The following is a 23,591-nucleotide window of genomic DNA, read 5'->3' on the forward strand; positions in this document are numbered from 1 at the left end:
TGACCGTTAAAGTAGTGGTGACTCCTTATACGACGGGAGGCTATACTATATACTTAAACGGGTCGACCATCAGCGTCGTCCGCGGTATATGCGCTACGTATGCCTACCGTACACCGTAATATAGGGAAGCTAGCGCAGTCCGGGAGACGGGCGGGCGGTAACTACCTAGCTAGATAACCACGCTAAAGAGTGGTTGAGTATTATCCTATAGTGCGTCTAAGCAGGTAGGGAGACGCACGAGAAATAAAATTGATTTGACACACGTCGTCTGGCGTCCCGAGTCCTCAATGCGTACTCATACGGCTGTAGGAGAGCTCAGTGGCGGCTCCCTGCGGGTTCATAAAGGTTGGGATGCCACTGACGGATTTCATCGTTGACCTTGTTGCAAAGGCCCGGGGTGGCGGCGGCCTGCAAAGATGCGTTTTGCAGCCATTGCAAGGGCTGGCGGGTATGCCGAGTTAACGATGCGGGGAGTGCGATTGTCTTTTGTTGAGCAGCTTGAAGGCGGAGAGGAGAAGTGGGAGGAACTTCGTACAGGACCGCGAAACCGTCCGCCAACCTCCCTGAAGTTGAGGTGGAAAACAAAGCCGGGCAACTTTACTTGCTGCGGGGCGTTATTTGCCGTGGGTCTCAGTTGCAGAGCGAATCGATGAATAGTCTGTTGCGGTCCGGCTGAGGGTCAGCCCGGTCATCCTGTCTACCTACTATAGGGCCCGTGACCTAGATGCGATCTTATGACAGCCAAAGGGATACCGCAATAGCTGATCATGCAAGGATATATCTTTCTGCTCCTTTTTCCCAGCAAGGAAGGATGTTTACTAGCGTTAAGCGTTTATATGAATGCCTGGTTTATCCTCACTTGGTCGGCATCCCAAGGGGCAACCTCTTCTCGTCGTGCGGATTAACAGTCGCACAGGACAGAATACTGCACAAGCACTCCGTAACACAAGACTGACGAGTAAAAGCAGCAAAGCTGGACACATTGCTCAATTGACCCTATGTTACGAAAAGTCCTGGACAGCATCTCTGCACTATGAAAAGAAGAGCACCAAAGCCAAATGTACTTCCAATCATGCCACTCGAAAGTCATTTGAAAAGTCTGGATCCCGTCCAGATTGCAAAACTTCACCCCAAAAATCCAGGAACGTCATTTTGTCTTTTTTTTATTTTCTCGTCATGCCCCCTCACAGCTTGCGCTTTCGGTGGCCGTGAGCGTGCAGATGAGCGGCCCGGTGGCGGCGGTAGTGGGCAGCATCGGTTGCGCGAGCAGTCACCGTCTTGGTCGACTCAACATACTCCGTGGCATACACCGTCTGTGCTTCGAGCAGAATCTTGCTTACCACGTTGCCATGGGTCACGTACTGAGTGCTGTAGCACTTCTTGTCTTCGGGCTCTGGCGCTGCGGCAGCCGGGGTAGGCTCCGCCTCAGGCACCACAACCGCCTCGTTCTTGGCCGTATCAGTGGCGGCCGGCGCCGGTCCCCTTGACTTCTCTTTGAAAATTTGGCCCGGGAGGGGAGACGCAGGCTTGGCAGGCTTCTCTCCGGGGCTATACTTCTTGGTTGGCACGGGCGTCTTGCCGCTGCCGTGGCCTTTGCCGCCGCCGCCGGGAAGTTTGGGCATCGGTCCCTTGACATTCTCGTCGCGGAGCTCTTGGGGAAGCGGCTTCTCCATGCTGCACTTGTCGGCCTCGTCCTTGGTCATGATGTCGAAAAGGGGGCAATCCTCGATTCTTCCCGAGTCGTTGGTGCACGTGTTGACAGCCTTCTGGAGGAAATCCTCGTCCCAGCCCATCATGAAGTCTCCGTGGTAGCCGTAGCCTGCGACCAGTTAGGACTGTGCCGTGTGGAAGCTTGTGGGACAACATACCTGTTTCATCGCCATTGGACAGCAAAAATTTGCCCTTCTTGTCCTTGAATCCGCCGGTATTCCAGATGACTTCGTAGAGAAGGCTGGGCAGGCGAATCGGGTGGGATTCAGGGCAAGTACCGCTCATGACGAGGTCAGGGAAAGCAACGTGGTCCATGTGGTTGTCACTGTCGATGGCGCCATGACCCTTCCAGCAGGAAGGAAACATGATCTCGAAGCGGATACCATCTTTGCAGTTGGCGTCGAGATAGGCCTTGTCGGGCAGGAAGTGGCGAGCAAGGGTACCCTCGGGGGTCTTGCCGTAGTTGAGACAATTGAAGCCGACTGCACGCTGAGCCAAAGCAGCTTGGGTCGTCTGCTTCAGCGAGGCCCAAGAAGACTTGTCCGGGTCAGGCTTGCTCGGGTCTCCCAGCGTATACTCACGGCGCTCGGTATCGCCAGAGAGCATTCGAAATCCATGAGGGAACGCCTTGATGTCATCTCCGTAGAGCAGATAGTAGCTAAGTCGACAGAGTCAGCTCTGAACAGTTCAGAGCCAATGCTTGTTTGCCCAGGAGCTAGAGTTGGACGCCGGGGCGACGACTTACGCAAGCATGCCGCCAACCTGCTCAACGAGCTCGTACTCGCCGGACTCGTGCTTGAAGTACAGCGCAGGGTGCCAGTAGGAAGACATGTCCTGCTTGACACGGCACGATGTACACTCGCCGGCCAATAGATCGGGGCACGTTGCGTTTCCATAGAATCCTGGCGCGAGTTAGCATCCATCAGGATAACGAGTCGCTGTTGTTGTTCTCACCAGAAGACCCGTGAATCGAGTGAACGTGGCTGGACATCTCTCCAGGGTTGACAATGGGATCCATTCGCGCGATACCGACGCGGCCGGGGCACTCCATCCGCCAGAAGGCGTTGGCGCCGGCGACGAAGCCGGCAGACAGGGCGACAACGGATTTCATCATGGTTGATATGTATGCGGATTTGCCTGACGGTAGGAGGCTGCTGTGGTGTTTGGTCGTTGTTGGGTTAACGAGCGGTGAAAAGGAGCGGACGACGCAACCAGGCTGTCTGGAGGAGGGTCAGCGGTGGCCGAAGCCGTCTACTGCAGACAGACGGGGTGGCAGTCGGCAAAGGCAAGACAGTAGAAAAGAGCGTGAGGATGGAGTTGAACTGTGGAATGGTGGAGAGAAAAGGCGGGATGCCGGGTCGGGGGAGCGTGAGGGAGTTGAGAGGGCAGGGCAGGTGCAGGCGCGTGAGCTGTTTACAGACGGCAACAGACGACCTGAGGCAACCGCGTCTGGCCGCCGCACCTGACGAGTGTCGGTAACCATGAAACATAAAGAGTGCAGTGAAGAAGAGTCCGCCTTGTGACCCATGCCATAGTCTTGTCATGGCGCCAAGGGGATGAGAGCTGCTGCACTTGCACCGCGCAGCAAGTTGCTGTATGAGGAGCTGTTTTCTTCCTCTTTCTTTACTTACCAAGACGAACGGGTTATGTACGCTGCAAACCAGTCGGTGCAAGGCCGCTGCTGTTGACGGGGGTCCAGGTGGTTGTTGGCGCAATGGCCAGAGGAGTCTGGGGACGAAGGAGAGCAAGTCCAGCAAGGCCGAGCCAGACAAAAACTGGAAGATGGCCAAAGTTTTCTACTCAAGCTGATTGTGGTGCGAGATGCTCAACCATGCCCGAGTGCTGATCCGAGACGGTGAATTCCAGCGCGGCGTGTCGACACAGATGTCTGGCACTCTACCCGTTGCTTGCTCGCGCGGCTGTCCACGTAAACAAAAAAACAGCTGCTGGTCGGCTACTTGTCGGCGCGATCAGCCGGTTGAAATGCCGGACAATGGATTGACTGCCAACGGCTCGCTGCCTGGAGAGAGGGCGGTCGTCGACGGGTGCAACGAAACGCTTTGTTCAAGGTTGCACGGGCACGGCTGTCAAGTGTCGTTGCTCGTTGAACAAGTCGTCGGCGATTCCGAGCAGGGCTTTAGCGGATGGCCAGTTGAGCGGAGAAGCTTAAGGAGAGAACTGCTCAAACTGTCGAGAGACAAGAAACGAAGGTAGGTGTAGTTGGACAGGGTGAGATGCGCGTGGCAGGAGGAGAGAGGTAAATGACAGAAAAGGAGAAGTGCATGGCCGGGGATACGAAGGACACGGGAAATCAAGGGGGAAGTGAGCGTAGGAAGGGTAGGGTGGTAGGGTGTGTCTTGTCCATCAACCCCATCAAAGGGCCCAGATGCTCACATGTTGCTCACATGTTGTGCCAGTCTAGCCAGAATACGGGGGGCTGATGTGCAAGGGACAAACTGACGTCTATTGTGGAAAAGCTAGCAAACAAGCCCTCGAGTCTCGAGTACACGGCCGGGACAATGGGCGCCGCGCCTTCAGGGGCTCGAGGGCGAGGTATCGGGCACCTCTGGATCGGAGGGAGAGGGGCCCAAGCCGGGGGAGGGCCAGTTGGAGGCGCACGCTTGATTGGCCTGCGAGGCCTCTAGCGGGGGCACCGCCAAGCGCAAAGCAGGGGGCCGGGCCGGTTGGTGGGGGGCCGGGCCGGGGGGGTGCGGAGGGCGGAGAGAGGGGTGGCCAACCAAGGGCCAAGGTGGTGCAGCGGTGGGGTGAATGAAGGACGACGAGGATGCTGCTGGCATTGGCCGTGAATAAGATGAGTGAGCTTTCCCGTCCTTTCCGCTCCCCAGGCCCCAATAACGATGAGCAGCCAACAAGAGAGAGAGAGCGAGAGACGGCCCCTTGTTGGCGCCCTCCAAGGGGGGGGCACTGCGGTGGCACTGTTGCACACAAGGCAATGAGCGCGGGGACGTGCGTCGCCCGCGCCTGTGAAATGCCATCTGGTCATCCATCTGGTCATCTGCATCCTCCGTGCGGATTCGAGGTAAGTTAAAGGGGCCTCAACCAACATTATTCCCCCGAGGCAAGAAGGTGGTTGCCCGTGCTTTGGGGGCACTTGACCGCCGGCCGTGTCGTGTCGCCTCAACGTGGTCTTTATTTGTGCGTCTTGGGCTCTAGCACCAATGCACGCATGCACGTCTCGGCTTGACCTTGGCCACGGTACTGTGCTCTACAGTGCTGTACAGTACAGCCAAAGTAATGCATGTGTCGTGTGCCGTCATCACCATGCCTCACTTGCTTGCAGTCGCTGCATATGCAATGCATGCGCCTGCCTCTCCTTCTAGAAGTACAGGTATCGCCGCCAGAGCGTGGTCCCCGCCGCACGGTGCGTGCTGGAGACTCGCGCCCGCTGCTCCGTGCATGGGCAGCCAGGAAGCCACTGTATCCATAGCACCCAAACCCGCAATGACGCTGCTGCAAGGGCCCGCCCGGGGCTGCACGAACGGCCAGCCACACCACGCGCGCGGGCTGCGGACTGGTCTGCAAGGTACCCGCCCTCTCGCACGCTTGTGCTCGTACGGATAGGATATTCGTACATTGGTTGGCTGATCAAGAGCGCCAGGCTCGCGACTGGGGCCTTCGTGGTTGGGCTTCTAGGCACTCGCTCCATTACTAACATGGCTCTCCGGCATGATGGCGGCAGCTCTCGACTTGGGCCAAGCAACAGGCAGGGATCCGCTGGCCACGTCCGACGACGATCCTCCACGGAGCCGACCGATGATGTGCGATACAAAGCGCCCTCCCGCAACTTTATGCCGTGTGTAGTACCCGTAGGTACTTCCCAATCGATCCTCGGCACGGAAATTAACCTCAGGGGCAAGCGCCAGAAACATGAAACGAAGCCCCATAAAAATATTAAGCATCACCCATCCATCTATTCATCTGACCCTTCTTCTCCCCTCCACGATGGTCCCGTCTGTTCTGTTTGTTTTAAAACACGCGCCGTTGGTCCATCTGCATCTGCACAAAGGATGTTGTGCCAATTGTTTGCCTGGCCTGGAATGCGTCATTGGCTGTCATTGGGCTGTCATTGGCTGTCATCAAACACACAAGTACAAACTGCGCCCAATCCAGAGGCCGGCAAGGTCGCAAGCGCTGCGCAACCGCGCCAAGGCAATGCGTTTGAGACCCGGATATGGCGATCGTCAGGAGCGCCACATACTCCGTATGCCTGCAAGCACTAAAATGCCGTGGCTCCGACAGGATGGGAAGCTCTCCCTTAATCTCATCTTTTTCTGTACTCTGTAGACACCTAAGCTACGTGGCCCATGCATGTACCTGCACAGTCTCGCACACTGGCTGCCGCTCAGTCAGTCCTCTCCGTTTCTTGTACCCCAGATGCAATGAACAGTCGCCAGCACTCTCGCGGGCAGCAACTTCCCCGTAGCAGTCAACGTCCTGTACCGACGCATCCTGCTCTGAATGGCATCCACTACTTGTCATGTCACGTGGCAGCGCCTCGCTCGTCTTCACAGCAGGCCAGCTTCCGTCATGTCCACCACCTCCGTCCATTAATTAATAGGGGCCTGCCTTTGGCAGCAGGCGTAGGGTAGGTGTCATGCCTCGGTGCTGGAAATGAGCGCCAGGCGACGCGCCCCCCCTCCCCTGGGCGGCCGAATGCCCTTTCGACATTGTCTTCCACCGCAAGCACGGGCGGCTTGTCTTTTACCTTTAGCCCAAGCCACGGCGGTCTCGGGACAAAGCTCTCAAATGCCAGACCGAGTACCTGGTACCGCGGCTCAGGCAGGACAGGTATTGCCGCATTGCGTACTGTACACGTCAGGTACTCTACGCGCACTCACCACTCGATGACGGTGCCTAGGTAGAGCCTCCCAGACGTCGGCGACACAGCTGCTCACCGTCTGTCGAACCAAGCCTTCACTCGCATTGCCATCAGTCCAGCGTGTCGTCGTAGTCTTTCTCTCCCGCCAAACGCTGTCACGTACCACCCGCCTCCCCTTGCTATGCAGCGCGCAACCATGTACCACCGCGAGTCATGTGATGCGCTACAGTACAGCCACCAGTCAGTCACCTCAACTGCCAATGGCCACGCATCACCTTTTGCGCGTCTCGCTGAAAGATGCCGTGACTTTCTGGCCATGACTTGACGACCGACGACCCTCGACGCAACACCCTCGACCCATTCCACGATGGATGACCTTTCCGCAATTGACTGGTCAAAGCCGCGCGGCCTTCAGCCGAAACCGTCTCCCATGAACCCTTCCTATCCGTCGCTGCGACCGACGCCCTCCCCGCAAGACTCTGGACGCAGCACGCCCCTGTCACCACAGGCTTCCGCAGGGCCACTGCCCAAGACAGCTCCCGCCAAGCCCGCGCAGGACAGCTTCAGCAATCTCGTCAACTTTGGCTCGGCCAAGGCGTCCCAGAATCTGACCCTCGCACAACGACAGGCGCAGCTCGAGGCCGACAAGAGGCGGAAGGAAGAGGAGCGCCGGAAGCAGTCTGAGGCCCAGTTTGGTAGCGCACAGCAGTGGGATGCGCTGGGGTCGCGAAGCTTCACCGCCAGTCCGGCCTTTCCCTCGAACGGAGCCGCCGACGATGGAGACCTGTTCGCCGCCTTCAACAAGGACACAAAGGTTGACCAGGCGAGCCATTACCCGCCACCCAGCTCAGATCGCTCGACTCCTGCCAACGGCGGGCATCTCGACCTGAGCGATCCGATTGCCTGGAATACGACGGCTACCTCCAACGGCGAAAACATCGACGACGACGATCCCTTTGGGCTCAACGACCTGAAGCCCAGCGCCGCCCCGCATTCCCTCCCCAAAAGCACCGCGGATGACGACGACTTCCTTGGCGACCTCGGACGACCGGTGGACGAGGTGCGGAAGAAGCGGCAACAGGCGGCGCAACCCGAGCCTGGAAAGCCCATCGAGAATGACGACTCCAGCTCATCGGAAGACCAACGACGGCCACGTCCTCGGGAACCCAGCCGGAAACCCAAGCCGAGCAACGATGCCTTTGACCGGGCTCTGGCACAGCTTCTGGACTACGGCTTCTCGCCCGAGGATGCTAGACGAGGCTTGATGCAGAGTGGCAGTGGGGCCAATGCCGAGGCCGCGGCCAACTGGCTTTTGGACGAGGCTCACCGAAAAGCCAAGCAAAAATCACGGGGAGCAGGTCCGCCGGCGGATCCGAGCGCTGCCAGCCACGCTGATCCCAGGATGGCGGCCGCCAGAGGTGAGGCCGACTTTACCAAGTCTGCCGCTGCCGTGGGAAATAGCTTGTTCAAGACGGCCAACTCGCTGTGGAAGACGGGGCAAAAAAAGGTCCAACAAGCAGTAGCCGATTTCCAACAAGAAGGGGAATCAAGCCAGCCGAAATGGATGCGTGATGCACAACAAGGGCGCGCCCAGGAGTCGCGGGCAGCCCGTGCGACCAAATTCACCGATGAAGTCCTCGCTCTGGAGTCTGGAGAGAGATCCAAGCCAGCTCGAGCGAACAGCCGGCAGTCTATTGCGCCAGAATCCCTTCGCGGGCCTTCACCGATTCCATCTTCGGGCAGTCAGAGTCGAAGCAGCTCGGCTCCCCGGTGGCAGCAACAGCAATCCACCGTTGCCCCACTGTCGGACGCGCGATCGAGGCTCAACCGACTGGCAGGGGACGACGATAGCTTCTCAAGCCATGTGAGCGCAAACAGGAGGAAGAAGCCTGCGCCCCCGCCCGAGCCGAGCAAGCCCGAGCCCGAGCCCGACCTCCTGTTCAGTTCCGCGTCTTCAAAAGCCTCCCAACCTCTACCTCAACGCCCGGTCCAGCGGACTGTCCCGTCGCCTGCGAAGCGCCCTCAGGCGGCCGCGACGCCGCCACGGCACGTCACCCCTCAGCGAAAGCGCCAAATCCCTCCAATCAATCCCGCCGCCATGCAGACCTCTACAAAGCATCGGTTGGAAGGGACAGCCCACTTCAAGCGCGGTGACTATGCCACGGCCCATTCATCGTACTCGTCGTCGATATCCGCCGTTCCCGCCACGCACCCCTTGATGATCGTCCTCCTCACTAATCGAGCGTTGACTGCGCTCAAGACGGGCGAGCCGAAGCAGGCAGTGACAGATGCCGACGAGGCCTTGAAGCTGATTGGGCCCGGGAACGGACAAGGCGAGACGGTTCCCGTGCAAGGCGAAAACGGCCAGGTGGAAAACAGGGACATGAAAGAGTTGCACGGCAAGGCACTGTGCCGGAAAGCCGAGGCGCTCGAGCAAATGGAGAAATGGGCCGATGCCGGTGCCGTGTGGCAACAGTGCGTGGAAGCCGGCGCCGGCGGACCGACGGCCATCAAGGGGCGCCAGCGCTGCCAGAACGCCCTGGCCCCGAAACCCAGGGCGCCAGCGAAGCCGGTGTCAAGGCCGAGGCCGAAGCCCTCTGCCGCCGCCAGTCTTGCACCCCAGAAGAGCTCCGAGGCTGTTGTGCGACTGCGAGAGGCCAACCAGGCGGCGGCGCGAGAGGACGACGAGAAGTTTGCCCTCTCGGAGAAGGTGGATGCCAAGGTGTCGGCCTGGCGGGATGGAAAGCGGGACAATCTCCGCGCCCTGCTGGGCAGCATGGACAAGGTGCTCTGGGAGAGCAGCGGGTGGAAGAACGTCGGGATGCACGAGCTGGTCATGGCGAACAAAGTCAAGATTGTCTACATGAAGGCGATTGCCAAGACGCACCCGGACAAGGTAAGTCACGGATGACTGGAAAATGCGACGCAAAGGAGGCCATGGCTAACGGCGAAGCAGCTACCCCAAGACGCGAACACCGAGGTTCGGCTCATTGCCGGGCTGGTCTTTAGCACCCTTAACGAGAGTTGGGACAGGTTCAAGGCGGACAATGGGCTTTGAGGTATAGTGCAAAGGGGTTTCGACCAAGGCCTGCAATTTCCAAGGATCTTGCACCTGTGCTAGATAAAGGGGAATTAGAAAGGCACGCTTGCTGCCAGTGAAAACCGTATGGCACTACCATGCCATGCCATGAGCCATGCTCCATATCCGTAGACGTCAACTTGACGTGCCATCCTTTGGCGCCGCCAGAGCCAGGCGGCGTAGTTGTCGCATCACAAGCCTAGCATGCGCTTGACTCCGTCGCGGACCCGGTTCTCGTACTCGGACCTCCGCTCCCGCCACATCTTGGCGGCCTCGACGTTGGCCGGGCTCTCGTCGTTGGGCTCGGCCAGCATGCTCATGACGGAGATGAGGATCTTCTCGACGGACTGAATGGGCGACCAGCGCTCCGAGGCGTGTTCGTAGTGGTTGGGATCGTCGCCAGGCGGGTGTAGAATGGAGATGCAGACGAGGCCGCTGGGGTAGACTGGGGCGGTTGGTCATCAGCATTGGACGCGGGGCAGCGCAGGCAGTATCGAGGTCAAGGGCAACGAACCGTTGGGGTGCCAGACGTCGGCGAGAAACTTCATCGAGGGCGGCGCGAGCGGGTAGTCCTTGGGGAAGCGCAGCTCGGCGGGGAAGACGCCGCCCTCAAAGGGCGTGCCCTCGGGGCCCTGGATGAGGCACTCCCAGTGCAGCAGGTCGTCCTCGGAGACGGGGCCGGCGGTGATGCCCTCGGGCGGGTTGTTGGTGAGGGCGCGGTATTCCTGGAGCAGGCGCCGGTGCGCCGTGGACTGGGCCATGGCGGCGGGCGCGGCGGTGTCTGGGTTGCGCCGGGGGTAGGGCTCGAATTGGCCTCGAGCGTTTTTGGATGAGATGCTGCGCCCCGGGGGGGGGTTCGGGACGGCTTTTGTCGAGGACGGAGACGACGGCGGAAGAGCAGCGGGATATGCAATGGCGGGGAGGAGGATGGCGATGCTTGCTGGGCGATGCAGCGGTGGTGTTGTGCGGCTGAGAAGCCCGCGATGATCATATGGTGGGGGGAAAGAGTCAGCCGCCGAGGCCGACGTCGCCGCTCAGCGAGACCCGCGAGATGCAGGCGGCACAGCACGAGTGTACATGCAAGGCACTCTCATCCCCCCGACAATCTGACAGTCAGCCTGCAAAGCCCCCCGCCACTGCGGTACTCGCCAAGTAGCTCTGCCTACATGCCTACAGCCCAAGCTCACGTCCTCCTCAACACCGCGTGTGCAAATAGGACACAAATGAGCTATATAATACTTATTTTTCTTACCCTATTCCATCCAAGCCTCCACGGTTCCATCCGCTGGCATGGTCAGTAACACACACGATCCGGTGTGGTCTAGTGGCTATGATATTGCGCTTTCATGGGTCTCCCAGAGAAGCACCGCAAGGATCGGGGTTCGATTCCCCGCATCGGAGTTCCTTTTTGCCCTTCAACCACTTGGGTTTGGCCTTTCTTTTTCTTTTTGCCCCCAGCAATTATTCCATGCCGTGCTCACAGGCATCGTAGAGCGAGTCGGTGGAGGATGCAGGGATTTTGGTTATCCATATTCCGCTTGTTCAAGCCAATTGCCACTCCGATCCCAAATCGTTGCTGTTCATCGAGTCTGAGGACATCCACTTGCTCGCTCCTCGTTGCATCTGCTCTAGGGTAGCGTCACTTGCACGGGACTAATTAGACTATTGATCCAAAGCGCGTCTACGCAGCTACAGCCCACTCTTGGCCTTGAGGTCTTCGTGCGCCTTCTTCTGCTTCTCCCACAGCTTCTTGAGCGACTTCAACTGGCTCTTGGGCACCTCGCTGCCGTCCTTCATCTTGGTCGGCAGCCCCTGCTCGTCCCACGCGCTGTAGCGCTCGTCCCCCCGAAACACGTCCTCGGGCCGCACCTTTGCCTTTTCCCTCGCCTCGTGCTCCGCCTTTTCCCGCGCCACCCTCGCCTCCTCCTTCTTCCTGCCCTTTTCCGCCTCACGCGCCGCCTTTTCCTCGCGCGTCGCAATCTGCTCCGCCGCCGGGATGAACTTGACGAGCGACGGCTGGTTGTCCGGCCGGTCGTCCAGGTACACGCCCAGGTTGGTGAGGTCGTGGTCGCGGATGCGGTCTGTGATGGCCAGGATCTCCTTCTTGGTCTGCGGCGATTGCGCCGAGACGACCCGACGGAGCTCGTCGCGGATTTGCGACACGACACGCAGGTACGGAAGCGCGAGCTTCTCTATGTCGCGCGATCCGCTGGCTGCAATGGATTGGAACTCCTTGCTGGGGTCCTGGGCGAGGAGAGTGGGTATCTTGTCGCTCGGAATCTCCAGCTTCGACACGTCTGCCTTGACCCGGTCGAGCACCGAGGCATAGGGCTGCACCGCCGTCTCGGGATCGACGTCGGCCGAGATAGCAGAGGCCCACCCGAGGCCCTCGTATGGAGCCTCGGCGTTGGCGTCCAAGCCAAATATGCCGACCATCTTGGTGATCCATCGGGCGATTGCCTCGACTTGGCCAAGGTCAGCATCCTTGTTGTCCCGCAGATATGCGTTGGTCGAGTTTACGAGCTTCAACATGACAAGCATCGCCCGTGGAGTATCGAAAGAGTTGACCAGCGCGGCTTCCATGTCCTTCTTGGCCTGCTCGAGGTCGGCTAAAAGGCCTGTCGCTGGCTTGTCTGGGCTGATGGACAGCGCCCTGACGCCGTCGCTGACGCCAGCCTCGGCGAGCCAAGACTTTGTGTTTGTGAAAAAGTTCTATCGACGTAAGTTTCAGTCGCAAAGCATTCTAGGAGGCAAGGGTGAGTCGAGGACGTACACTGATGGTGCTCTCCCAGTTGTCCGCTTGGGCCCGCATGTCAGGCGAGATCTCCACGCCGTCGTTCCACTTGCCCATCAAGAAGACGATGCGCATGCTTCTCGCCGTGTACGTGGTCGAGAGAGCGTCTTGGATGGTCTGGAAGTTCTTGAGCGACTTTGACATCTTGGAACCGGATATCGACAGATGGCCCATGTGCAAAAAGTAGTTGACCCAGGTGTGCTCCCCCTTGCCGTGCTGGCAGAAAAAGGCCTCGCTCTGGGCCAGCTCGTTGTCGTGATGGGGGAAGGCGAGGTCGATGCCGCCCGAGTGGATGTCCATGCGGGAGCCGAGGATGTCCGAGGCCATGACGGAGCACTCTATGTGCCAGCCCGGCCGGCCGTTGCCCCATTTACTCGGCCAAAAGGGCTCACCTGCCTTGGACTGCTTCCAGAGGGCAAAGTCGCCGGCACCTCGCTTGCCGCCGAGGTTCTTGGATAGCGAGCCCTCGCCTTCCTCCTGCAGGGACTTGTCGTTTCTGCTGTCGGGTCGTAGCCGGGCATACGTGTTGCCGGCCTTTTCAAAGGCGGCAATGTCAAAATAGACTGACCCCTCGGCCTCGTACGCGAAGCCCTTGTCGACAATCTGTTCCACGAACTTGACAATCTGAGGCATGTACTCTGTCACTCTTGTGATGAAGTCTGGTCTCAGCACGTTCAGGTTGTCCATGTCTTGCATGAAGAGGGCCTCCATACTCTTGGTGAGGTCGGTGAACATGGATTGGTCGCGGGTGTCGATTGTCTCCTTGTAGAGGGAGTCGAGGTACGGAAGCAGAATCTCGTCGGCTCCGGGAAAGACGGCGTCCTTTTTTACGGCCTCGGCGGCAGCATCCATGTTGCTGATGTGCATCTTGATCTTGGCCTCTCCATCGCCAGGCTTCCCCTCCCCGGATAGCGTGCCTCCGGCCAGCACAGAGCGGTAGGCGGTGTCGCACAGGGCGGCGTAGTTGGTTTCGTCCAATTTGGATGTCTCTTGGGCGAGCAGTGGCAGATTGGCTGCCGCGTATGACGTGAAAGCAGCGAGCGCCAGTGCTCTCAGGTCGTCTTTCGAATACCTCTTTTTCTTCTCGAGCTCGAGCAGCCGCTGCCTTCTAGCCTTGATGATGATCTAGGCGACTCGTCAGTGCCTCTGAGTAGGCCATGGCGAGAGTGGCTCGTGTACCTTGTCGTCCACGTCAGTCATGTTCATGACAAACTTGACTTTGAAGCCAAAGTAGTGCATCAAGATGCGGCGGATGATGTCTGTCGAGACATAGTTGCGCGCGTGTCCCAGGTGGCTCTTGTCATAGACGGTCGGTCCGCAGGCGTACCAGGATATCTTTCCCGGCTCAATGGGCGTGAAAGGCACCGGAGGGCCGGGGCGTAGCGAGTTGTGGATCTTGAGCGACTCCATGGCGGCGACGGAGGAGTATCTTGCAGCGACGGGTATCGGAGGCCTGGTTCGAGAGAATAGGCGGAGGAGATGCATTCAGGGCCGGGCAGGAAGGCGTTGGATAAGTGAGCGACGAGGACCTCACCGTCCAGTCAGCCCAGGGCAGAAGAGTCGAGGTTGAGTCACGCAATCCAAGGGCAAATGAAGGACACCCCTCGAGGCTGAAGCTCAGCTTCCACCGACCCCACTCTACCTGCGGCCCCGCCGTGCCCCTCTGCCGCCCAATGTGACCCCCACGCTGTATTTACTGCAGGTAATTTCTAATGGTATTTATTAATCCTTTTCTTCACCGAGAAAATAACGAGAAGGAGTCTCGGTCCAAACCCATACTTCGACGCCCCGACCGACCTTGCTGCATTACAAAAAGCCAGGCATCAACAGACAAGGCCACGGCCATGGCTGGGCCGTCCCCGTTTCTTGAACCGGGTCCAAAGACAAGTCCAAACACTCTGGCCATTGTCAGCCTGTCCCGCGACAACTTCCAGCCCATCACCCTCGAGCAGTCCACCGGCGCCGTCGACGGATATGCCGAGGGCGCGACACTCAACACCCGGTTTGGCTCCTTTCCTCACTCGACGCTTCTCGATATACCATGGGGGTCGCAGGTTCGCGCCTCGGTTGTCGATACCGGATCCAGGGGGCGCAAGCGAAGACGGGGTGAGGTGGAAAGCGAAGACACGCCGGCCCAGAGCCACGACGAAGCCCCTGACGAGCAGGCACCGGCAGCGCCCGCAAAGGCCGTGACCGCAGCCAGCGGCTTCGTCTACATCCTCCGGCCGACCCCTGAGCTGTGGACCAGCTGCCTCCCGCACCGCACCCAGGTCGTCTATACCCCCGACTATAGCTACATCCTCCAGCGCATCCGTGCCCGGCCGGGCTCCCGGCTGATAGAGGCTGGCGCCGGCAGCGGCAGCTTTACCCACGCATCGGCGCGTGCCGTCTACAATGGCTACCCTCGCGCCGCGGGGCACAAGATGGGCAAAGTGTTTAGCTTCGAGTTCCACGAGCCGCGCTTCCAAAAGATGCAGGAGGAGATCAAGCATCACTCGCTCGAGGGCATCGTTGATATAACGCACAGAGATGTGTACAAAGATGGCTTCTTGGTAGCGGGAAAATCCCCCGAGGCAACCTCTGTCTTTTTGGACCTGCCGGCGCCATGGGAGGCGCTGCATCACCTGTCTCGGCGGAAGATGCAAAATGGGGGCGAGGAAGATGACAGCTCTGCATCTTGGGAGTCGCCCCTAGACCCGAGACGGAGCGCTTACCTTTGCACCTTTTCCCCATGTATTGAGCAGGTCACCCGGACGGTGACGGAACTACGGACTCTGGGATGGACAGACATTGACATGGTGGAGATTTCGCACAAGCGGTTGAACGTGACGCGGGAGCGTGTAGGTGTCAACCTGCCCAGCGAGAAGGGATTCAACCCCACGCCTGCCGACGTCGATGAGGCCATGGCAAAGCTCAAAAGCGACCTGAAGAGGACAAATGATTTCCACAAGTTGCAGCAACCGCAGCCTGAATCCACAATGGACGTCGATGAGCCGGCACTCGATGACGTACCAGAGGCCAATGGGGGAGACGCCGACAGAGAGGACGAGGAGCCCGTCTTTATGCAGGGCCGCATTGTCCACCGCACCGAGGCGGATCTCAAGTCTCACACGTCGTATCTTGTCTTTGCCGTGCTGCCACATGCGTGGGACGAGGAGGCGGAAGAAGCAGCGCTGGCGAGATGGCCCTGCGGGAAAGAGAGCAGAACGATTGGCAACATGGACAAGCAGGCGCGCAAGCAGGAGAAGAGGGAGATGATGGCGTCCAAGAAGAAGAAGAAGAAGAAGCAGGAGGGGGATGTAGCTCAGACGCCGAATGCAGAGGGGTGATGGACTTGAAGAAGAGGAAGACAATCGCCATCATGTGCCATGTTCAGCGTTATGCTCCCGGCTGTTATAGTTAAAGTCCCAGTGTAGATCTTGCTGTGGCGGCGGCCGTGGGTAACAAGTACGTACCTGGTAGCTTCTCGGGCGACCAGAAATACGGAGAAACATTCATCCTCCCGCTCGCCAGCTGCAAGGTACGTACCGATTCCCGTAGCAACGTGGGGTTAAAGCTGCTAGGCTTGACTTCCGCAGCTATCCATTCTCACCAACTCGTTTGGCGCTTCGTCACTTTTTCACCACCACAAGCTCACACTCGCGACCAAAACCTCAACGCTCACAGACTGCAAACATGACCTCCACCATTGGCGTTCCGATCAAGCTTCTTCACGAGGCCCAGGTTAGTACTGCAGACCACGCCTTTTCCTCCCTTGCTGCGCGAGAGAACGAGTCGCGTCGAGAGAGGGCCCGGAGGAGCAAGGAATCCAGCAGCTGACTTTGTTTCCAGGGCCACATCGTGACTCTCGAGCTTACCAATGGATTCACTTATCGCGGCAAGCTTCTTGATGGTCAGTTTATTTCTCTCCCCTGCCCTGCCTCGCGTTCTGCACACGTCGCTGACCACGCTCCAACCACAGCCGAAGACAACATGAACGTCCAGCTCAAGGACATCACTGTCACCGCCCGCGATGGCCGCGTTTCCCACCTCGAGCAGGTCTATATCCGCGGCTCCCACGTCCGCTTCTTCATCATCCCGGACATGCTGCGAAACGCGCCCATGTTCCGCGCCCGCAATGTTCGCGGCCGTGGCGTGGGCCTCGCCCGCGGCCGTGCTACTGTATCGCGTGCTCGAGCTAGTACCGGGCGAGGAGGACGATAGGGCGACTCCGGGGACCGAAATTCCAGCAGGTAAATAGCTTGCTCTTTGGGGGGTTCTGATGCTTTCACTTCAGTCTTTTTTTTGGCGTTCAGGGGACCTTGATTCCCCCGCCTACGGGCGGACAGTTGGGACGAATTCACGCAACGGCTTTTCCTCACTCTCTCCCTCTCTCACTCTGGTTGCCTTCTGGCGGTGATGACTAAATGTGCCCGGGACAAGCCATGCCTGCCGATGACTGACATTGTGAATCCGCACAGACGCTTTGCGATTCCACGCGGTGTGCGTGGTGGCGGCCTCGGCCGTGGAACCTTCAACGCCTTGAATGTGAGCGCCGCCTTTGGTGCTGGCTTTGCTTCTGCCGCTGGCTCTGTTGCCGCTGGCTCTGCTGCCGGTACTGGCGCTGTCTTCGGGCCAAACTTCGTGCCTGGTGCTGGCGCTGCCTTTGGGTCAAACTTCGCGCCTGGTGCTGGTGCCAACTCTGCCATCCACTAAATCGGCTTGCATCTTTTTGGACTCAACAAGGATCGGCTGGATATGCTGATTTTGAGCTAATGGCAAGGAAAGGGCGCAACACGCGCTCACTTGCGCGAACAAACGCTGTTTTTGGTAGCTGACAGTGACTTCTGCTCAACGCCAACGAGCTATTCATCTCATTCGTGCCAAAGCATCCTCTGCCTTGGCAACCAGCTCTCGTGCCTCCCCTAGCTCCTTGGTTTCCTGTCCCGACGTTGTGCTGGGCCCGCCCACATCTAGGACTGCTGCCACGCTCTCCTCGGCTCCTCTGACTGCCTTGCGACCCTCCTCTCGAACTTCGCCCTCCCAGTAGCCCCGCGCCGTCTCCCACTTCTTCTGCATGCGACCCAAGCTGTACACAATGCCCAGCGCTGCGACGGCGCCCGCCTCGTAGAGGGACGAAGCCCAGGACGACACGTAAAGGAGCGCTGCCAGGGATGTTGTCAAGCCCGATGTGCCAAGCGATTGGACAACGAGCTTCTGGGCCAGAGACTGAAGGGCAGGGACAGTCTCGTTTTGGAGGTATCGTCGCGTAAAGGCAATGTGGCCCGGCCACTTGGGCAGAGTAGACGCTGCGCCGCCCCCAAAAGCAGGCGCGTGCTCTCTTGGGTTGCGGGACTCCGAGGCTTCAACGTCTCGTTGTGAAGCTGGCTGTGGGTAGTGTGGCAGATGCCCTCCGCCTTGTGCAATTCGTCCCGTGAGATAGACCAGTTCCTGCTCTGCCGTCGGCATGAATCGCCGGCTCAACATCTCGTTGGTGAGCATTGCCACATCGTCTACCCTCCAGAACAGCTTCCACCAGCCGAGCTTCCGCCATCGTCGTCCGGTAAAGGCGAGATCAAGCTCCTCTTGAAGCTCCGCGTGCGCCTGCTGAGTCCACTGGGCGAGGCGATGGTTCAAGTCACCGAGGGCAGGCGAGTCGGACTGTGCGGAAAATGTCCTCGACAGCTTCCGAGACTCTTGCGCTTGGATGGACGCGAGGGCATTTTGGAGCAGGGAGGCGACGAGTTGTCTTACGGCGGGCTTGGTTGCATCTCCCGCCGTCGTGGCGCCGGCCTTGAGCCAAGTCACTAGGGTCGGGAGGTTGCTCGCGGACCAGAGGTGCTCGTACTCCATGGCATTTTGCGGACCCTGACGAAACAATCGTACGCCCTGCTCCGCCATGGAGGCATCGATCACGTCAAAGGTGGCCTCAAGCTGCCCGCGGGAGACGCCTTGCAGCTGCACGGCAGCCTTGACCAAGTCGCCGGCCTCGGAAATGGGAAGCGCGGAGACATTGACGGCACCCATGAGTCCGTCGGCGATGAGCAAGGCCCGGTGGACGGGGGTCGTCACGGGCGACACGCGATGGTCGGCTGAGGGAACGTCGACGGTAGGGACTAGGACGGCATCCTCGAGGGTGTGGAGGGACACGTCGCCGATAGCTCCGTATGGCGCGGTGACTTGCATCAAGAGAAACTCGAGGTTGAGGGTATTGAGTGAGGGAGACGAGACGTGAAGCTCATGCAAGGCGGCGTCTGTGGAAATGTGCAAGTCGACATTGCGTCTCTGACTCGGAGCGACTCGCACGACGAGCGGCTTGCTGGCATCGTGCTCGTTCAATTCCCTCTCCCACGCCTCCTCGTCCTTGAGAGGATCCGAAAGCAGGGACTTGAGCACCGTCTTGGCCATCTGCCCGTCTGCCAGTCCGAGGATGGCTATCCGGACGACCTCATGGCCGGGGGGCTGCCGCAGGCCCTGCAGTGCCAATTGCAGCCTCGAGAGGTTGACAAGGTTCGGATGCCGGCTCTGCAGCTCGAGGAGGGTGCGCTCGAGCTCTGCCCGCGGGCCGTCGGAGGCGGCCGATTGCCACCGGCGAGGCAGCAGCACGGCGCGTCTAGCAGCTTTGAGAGGCCTGGCGCGGACGGCGGCGAGGGAGCAAAAGGGACATATCGAGGGTGCTGCTGTCGGTCGAGTCTGGGGGCGCGCGCGGGGACTGAGAGGGAGACGGATTGGCGGGCTGCGCGGCAGCAGACCCGGCTTCGGGGCCATGGCGGCGACGGGCAGGTGAGCTGAAGTTGGCGGAGGCCTGTCGTCAGTCAGAGACGTCCGGACACGAGGAGCTTTTTTTTATGGGGCCATCCGCTGGACGGACTCGGGGTTCCGAGAGCTCCTCCGGCCGGCAGAGATACGTACCGGTGCTTTGGCAGACGGGTAAACTTGGCGCCGAGCCGCGTCAGGCGGTCGGATATCCGTACGGAGTAATTTTATCTTGAACCTCCAAGTATCTTGAACCTCTTTGCATCATGGCCTTCCTTGTCTGAGACGAGAAGACGAGCTCTGCGTGGCCCTCATGCCTCGTCTCTGCCCAAAACTTGATCCATCGTCTTTTCATCGTCTTGGAACTAGACGGGACGTGTTTGCGGGCAACCTCCCTTGGCAAACCGCCTCGCTTACCTGGCGTCTTGGACCCTGAATCGCTCGCCATCCAACCACCTGTCCGCGGAAAAGTGTCCATCGTGGCGACTGAATGCTCAGTCCGACGGCACATCTCACCGAGCGCGATATTGGCCCCGCCGTCCCGCGCAGCCAACTAAGGCCCCACCGACGAGAGGAAAGACAGACGAACCCCATCTGGCCAGGCCGTGTTTCGCATCTGGCACCCATGACTGCCGCTGACAACGTCTCTCTCTTGGCCTCTCCCTTGTGCCACTCGCTGCCCTTTTCGCCTGCGACATCTCTTCGTCAGGCGTACGGAGTAGGACCATGTCCTTGGCCTCGAGTCCCGCCGCTCATCACCTGATGTCAATTGTCGCTGCTAATGACCATGACTGCGACCTGTGTGCGACAATCTCGCCACTTTCTCCTCCGCCTTGGCTGGCTACAAGGAGCCAGCAGCCTTGTTGGACTGGACACAACCTCTTCATCATCTCCATCCGGCCCGGGAGATGATAGACGCCCTCGCCTCTAGGCTTCCATCCATGCAGCATTCCCGTGCCAGGCCGTGTGATATATCCGGGCCCTTTCCCCCTCCCCCTCTGTAAAGTCTTTCGCCTGCTGCAATGTCTACTTGCGCCTCCCGCCCACGCGACAGTTGGGTGACCTCAACAAGTAAATCTTGACTGTTAGAGGAAGCGCAGCCAGCAATGTCGGATTTCGAGTCCCAGGTACACCGGGCGGCGGCCAGGCACGCCGAACTCCTGCAGGTCTTAGCCGACACGGATTATTCGCCCGCCGCCCTCGATCAACAGTCCCGTTTCATTGACAACCTAGACTCGCAGATCGGCGTCTCCAACCAGAAACTCAAGCTGCTCAACATGAAGCGCGAGATGGAACACAATGAGCTCGACAAGTTCCGCGACAGCCAGGTACGGCGCTTCATGTACAAGGCGGCTTGCCAGCAGAATAAGTTTGTCGACAAGGCCGAAAAGGGCGAGCGCCACTACTCCGAGGTAGTGCAAAGGGTGCGTCGAGAGCGCAACATCAACGCCGACCTCCGGGACCAGAGGAAAGAGGCGGCGTTATCCAAACGGCAGCTCGAGGCCATGGCCCATTTGCACGTCGGCGCGCAGCGGAAACTGGACAAGCTCTACCACTCCATTTTCTCCGGCTCCACGCCACATTTTCCCGAGGAAAACGAGGCAAAGCGGCAGTGCAATCGAATGGAGGCCGCCTACCACGGCGCCAGGGCCGCGTGGGAGGCTGAGTCGAGCGCCGTGCAGCTGCTGGACAAGGGCGACAGCCTGATGGACGAGGCGCTCACGCGGATCCGCGACGCCCTGTCGTACTCGAGGGCGGACAGGTTCGCGGGCGGGGGCGTCTACGACATGATGGAGCGGAACCGCGTGGCGCAGGCCGACCAGATAGTGACCATGGCGCGGCTGCAGGTGATGAGGGCGCAAAAGGCGTCGCCGCAGGTCCAGGCGCTGCCGGAGGTGACCATCAACAACGGCCGTGTGCTGCGTGACGTCGTCTCCGACGACGTGTTTGCCGACCGGGCCTTTCGCAAGGAGCTCAAGCACGCCGCCGTGGAGACGCAGCGCTGCGCCACCGAGCTCAAGGGCGAGCTGGACGCGGCGCGCCGGCGGCAGGGCCAGCTGCAGGCCAAGCTGGACCGGCGGGCGGCCGAGCTCACCGAGGCGCGTGCCGTACTGCAGAAGGCGCGCGAGAGAGTCTTTGAGGCCGTGCTGCTGGGGCGCGAGAGCATGGAGGGGGGCGAGAATTGGACGACGGAGGCGGCCGCTGGGCGGAGGCGAGGGGCTGCTGCAAACGACGGCGAGCGAGGGACCGGCAAGGAGCGCGAGGGCAGTGGAGGGACAGGAGGAGACGGGTGAAGGGGAACTGGAGCAGCGACATGAGCAACAAGCCTCTTTCAGTCCCGGTGAATGCATTACGGCCTCGATCTGTTTCATCATCTATCCCACGCCCGTCTCTTTCTTTTCGTGGCCCTTGATGAGCCTTTAATCTCTCACTCTGTTCCATTAGTCAAATTTATAGTTGAACACAGCAAAGCCTTCGCGGCAAGTCCACCGAAACTGCGGCCGGTGCTTGATCCACCCGGCGACTTCTTCCCCACATCGGACAGACGGAGCGGCCCCACCCCGGTCCTCAGCCCGGTCAGCCTCGGTTCTCCAACCGTACCCGCCCAATGAAAGCGGAGAATGGCGATGCGCCGGCTGGCAAAAGAGCGTGATCCCTTTGGCAGTGCTAAGGGAGCCCCCAAGTCACCCAATAAGACATCACTAAAGAGAAGATACATATATTTACTACCTAACGGATTACGCGTTGATAAAAGTCTCAGCACCCCGTATCAGTGCAAATAGCTACATGAGAAGTATTGCATCCTTTTCGAGTCTTTCGTGTGTTATGCGTACGGATACTATACGGCCGGGGCTCCCTTAGCACTGCCAAAGGGTGGCCTGCCCACGGGTCCGAGAGAACGAGTGGGGGTTACACTGAGACACCGCCTCTAAGAATTTCGCCCGAGTTCCTCTTCCTTCCCCCGCATTACGCTTCCCTGCTCGTACGCAGACACGCAGCAACCATGGCTACTATCGTGAGCTTTCTCAAGTGCTGCCAGCTGTGGTGCTTGCTGAATTCGGCGAGCGAAATCAGCTGATGCCCAAGTTGAACAAATCGTTTCATCCTGTGCAAGCCTTACCTGAGGGCGGCTCGGTGCGACTGAGAGCACTTGGAAGCGGGCCTTTGGTAGATGATGCTGCTGTCGAGTATCTCAGTATTCTTTCCCAACAAGACGACGCAAATGGTCCAGATTATTCGTCGGTAGGGTTCCCGTCCCTCCACGTTCGGATGGCGAAGTCGGGTGCTGGCTGACCTTGCCGATGCTCAGGCCAATAAGTGGATTTCGAAACGAGCGTCGTTGGCGGGCAAAAGATTCCAAATTCTTGACAAGGCTTTGTCCGAGCTAGATGTGCACCTCACGCTGAGAACCTACATCTCTGGCTTCCGTCTAACTGCAGTCGATCTAGCGGTGTGGGCGATATTAAGAGGCAATCACGTCGCCTTGTCCGTTGTTAAAAAGACATACAAAAATATACATCGATGGTATGAGTATATTGTGTGCTCGGCCCCATAGATTTCTCAAGCTATCATAGCAATGACGGTTTCGGCGACAAACGATCGAGTTAAAGACAGGGACAAGGGATTAGGCAGAGGAGCCAGCTACGATATCGATCTGCCTTAGATAGAGGGGCCTGTAGTAATGAGGTTTCCCCCTAAGCCTTTAGGCTATCTATATATTAGACACGTAAAAGCAGCACTTCTTAACGACTTTTTTGCCTACTAAAAGTCTAGCGGCATTCTAATCTATCGCTTCGACGACACCAACCCTACTAACGAGTCGATAGAGTTCTAGGATACTATTATTTACGACCTTAAGCTTATAAATATTTTCTTAGATAAGATAAGTTTTTCGAGTAACTATTTCTAGATTATATATAGCTATGCTATCTAGCTTATATAGGATAGCAAAGCTTTCGCCGATAACTCTAAGCTTAGGAAGGGAGATAAGGATAGGAGAAATAAGCTACTATCGAAGCGTTATAATCTTAGTATTAACGAGACTCCCGCACGGTTTAAGAATATAAAGTTAGGCTCTAAAGGTAGCTAGCAATAGTGTCTCTATGCTAGGATTGCCTACGATAGCCTAAACGGCACCCTTAAAGACCCCGTTATATATCGTTATAATTTAACGCCGTATTATCGTATAGGAGCTAGCTAAAAGATATATCCTACCTACGACTTCTACGCCCTTATTCTCGACTTAATTAAGGGTATTACTCTAGTATTAAGGACTAATAAGTATTACGACCGTAATACTTAGTACGAATAGTTTTAGGATATACTATACTTATATAAAGTTAATATTTAAGACTTTTCTTATATAAACTTTATTCGTACTATCCTTTCTAAGAGAAAGCTTATAAAAATTATTAACTAAGATAAGGTCTAGG

At 58.5% G+C, this 23,591-nt stretch overlaps 8 protein-coding genes and 1 non-coding gene across 9 annotated transcripts; 5 read left to right on the forward strand and 4 right to left on the reverse strand.

Moving 5' to 3' along the window:
• Positions 1-1,184: 1,184 nt before the first annotated feature.
• On the reverse strand, positions 1,185-2,824 carry HRG_00689 (WSC domain-containing protein; the record flags this gene model as incomplete). Its single annotated transcript, XM_044859160.1, has 5 exons — positions 1,185-1,819; positions 1,869-2,192; positions 2,292-2,368; positions 2,456-2,612; positions 2,665-2,824. The coding sequence occupies 5 exons, from the start codon at positions 2,822-2,824 to the stop codon at positions 1,185-1,187; spliced, it is 1,353 nt and encodes a 450-aa protein (XP_044725560.1).
• A 4,093-nt stretch (positions 2,825-6,917) lies between these two features.
• HRG_00690 (UBA domain-containing protein 7) lies at positions 6,918-9,608 on the forward strand (the record flags this gene model as incomplete). The annotated part of the gene is made up of 3 exons (XM_044859161.1): positions 6,918-8,197; positions 8,294-9,446; positions 9,507-9,608. 3 exons carry the CDS (start codon positions 6,918-6,920, stop codon positions 9,606-9,608), a joined length of 2,535 nt encoding a protein of 844 aa, XP_044725561.1.
• A 212-nt stretch (positions 9,609-9,820) lies between these two features.
• HRG_00691 (ubiquitin-conjugating enzyme domain-containing protein) lies at positions 9,821-10,390 on the reverse strand (the record flags this gene model as incomplete). The annotated part of the gene is made up of 2 exons (XM_044859162.1): positions 9,821-10,074; positions 10,144-10,390. The coding sequence occupies 2 exons, from the start codon at positions 10,388-10,390 to the stop codon at positions 9,821-9,823; spliced, it is 501 nt and encodes a 166-aa protein (XP_044725562.1).
• Positions 10,391-10,939: 549 nt separating this feature from the next.
• Positions 10,940-11,030, forward strand: HRG_12039. Its single transcript has one exon. It is a non-coding gene; the product is annotated as a tRNA-Glu (tRNA).
• A 288-nt stretch (positions 11,031-11,318) lies between these two features.
• Positions 11,319-13,833, reverse strand: HRG_00692 (tRNA synthetases class I (C) catalytic domain-containing protein; the record flags this gene model as incomplete). Its single annotated transcript, XM_044859163.1, has 3 exons — positions 11,319-12,341; positions 12,403-13,548; positions 13,603-13,833. 3 exons carry the CDS (start codon positions 13,831-13,833, stop codon positions 11,319-11,321), a joined length of 2,400 nt encoding a protein of 799 aa, XP_044725563.1.
• Positions 13,834-14,267: 434 nt separating this feature from the next.
• Positions 14,268-15,752, forward strand: HRG_00693 (tRNA methyltransferase complex GCD14 subunit domain-containing protein; the record flags this gene model as incomplete). The annotated part of the gene is made up of 1 exon (XM_044859164.1): positions 14,268-15,752. One exon carries the CDS (start codon positions 14,268-14,270, stop codon positions 15,750-15,752), a length of 1,485 nt encoding a protein of 494 aa, XP_044725564.1.
• Positions 15,753-16,098: 346 nt separating this feature from the next.
• Positions 16,099-16,626, forward strand: HRG_00694 (LSM domain-containing protein; the record flags this gene model as incomplete). Its single annotated transcript, XM_044859165.1, has 3 exons — positions 16,099-16,146; positions 16,255-16,315; positions 16,385-16,626. The coding sequence occupies 3 exons, from the start codon at positions 16,099-16,101 to the stop codon at positions 16,624-16,626; spliced, it is 351 nt and encodes a 116-aa protein (XP_044725565.1).
• Positions 16,627-17,271: 645 nt separating this feature from the next.
• HRG_00695 (putative serine threonine protein phosphatase 2b catalytic subunit protein) lies at positions 17,272-19,170 on the reverse strand (the record flags this gene model as incomplete). The annotated part of the gene is made up of 1 exon (XM_044859166.1): positions 17,272-19,170. The coding sequence occupies one exon, from the start codon at positions 19,168-19,170 to the stop codon at positions 17,272-17,274; it is 1,899 nt and encodes a 632-aa protein (XP_044725566.1).
• Positions 19,171-20,264: 1,094 nt separating this feature from the next.
• HRG_00696 (uncharacterized protein) lies at positions 20,265-21,452 on the forward strand (the record flags this gene model as incomplete). Its single annotated transcript, XM_044859167.1, has 1 exon — positions 20,265-21,452. One exon carries the CDS (start codon positions 20,265-20,267, stop codon positions 21,450-21,452), a length of 1,188 nt encoding a protein of 395 aa, XP_044725567.1.
• Between the last annotated feature and the right edge of the window lie 2,139 nt (positions 21,453-23,591).

The sequence above is a fragment of the Hirsutella rhossiliensis genome, assembly GCF_020360975.1.
Source record: "Hirsutella rhossiliensis strain HR02 chromosome Unknown scaffold00001, whole genome shotgun sequence".
NCBI classification, from domain to species: domain Eukaryota; kingdom Fungi; phylum Ascomycota; class Sordariomycetes; order Hypocreales; family Ophiocordycipitaceae; genus Hirsutella; species Hirsutella rhossiliensis.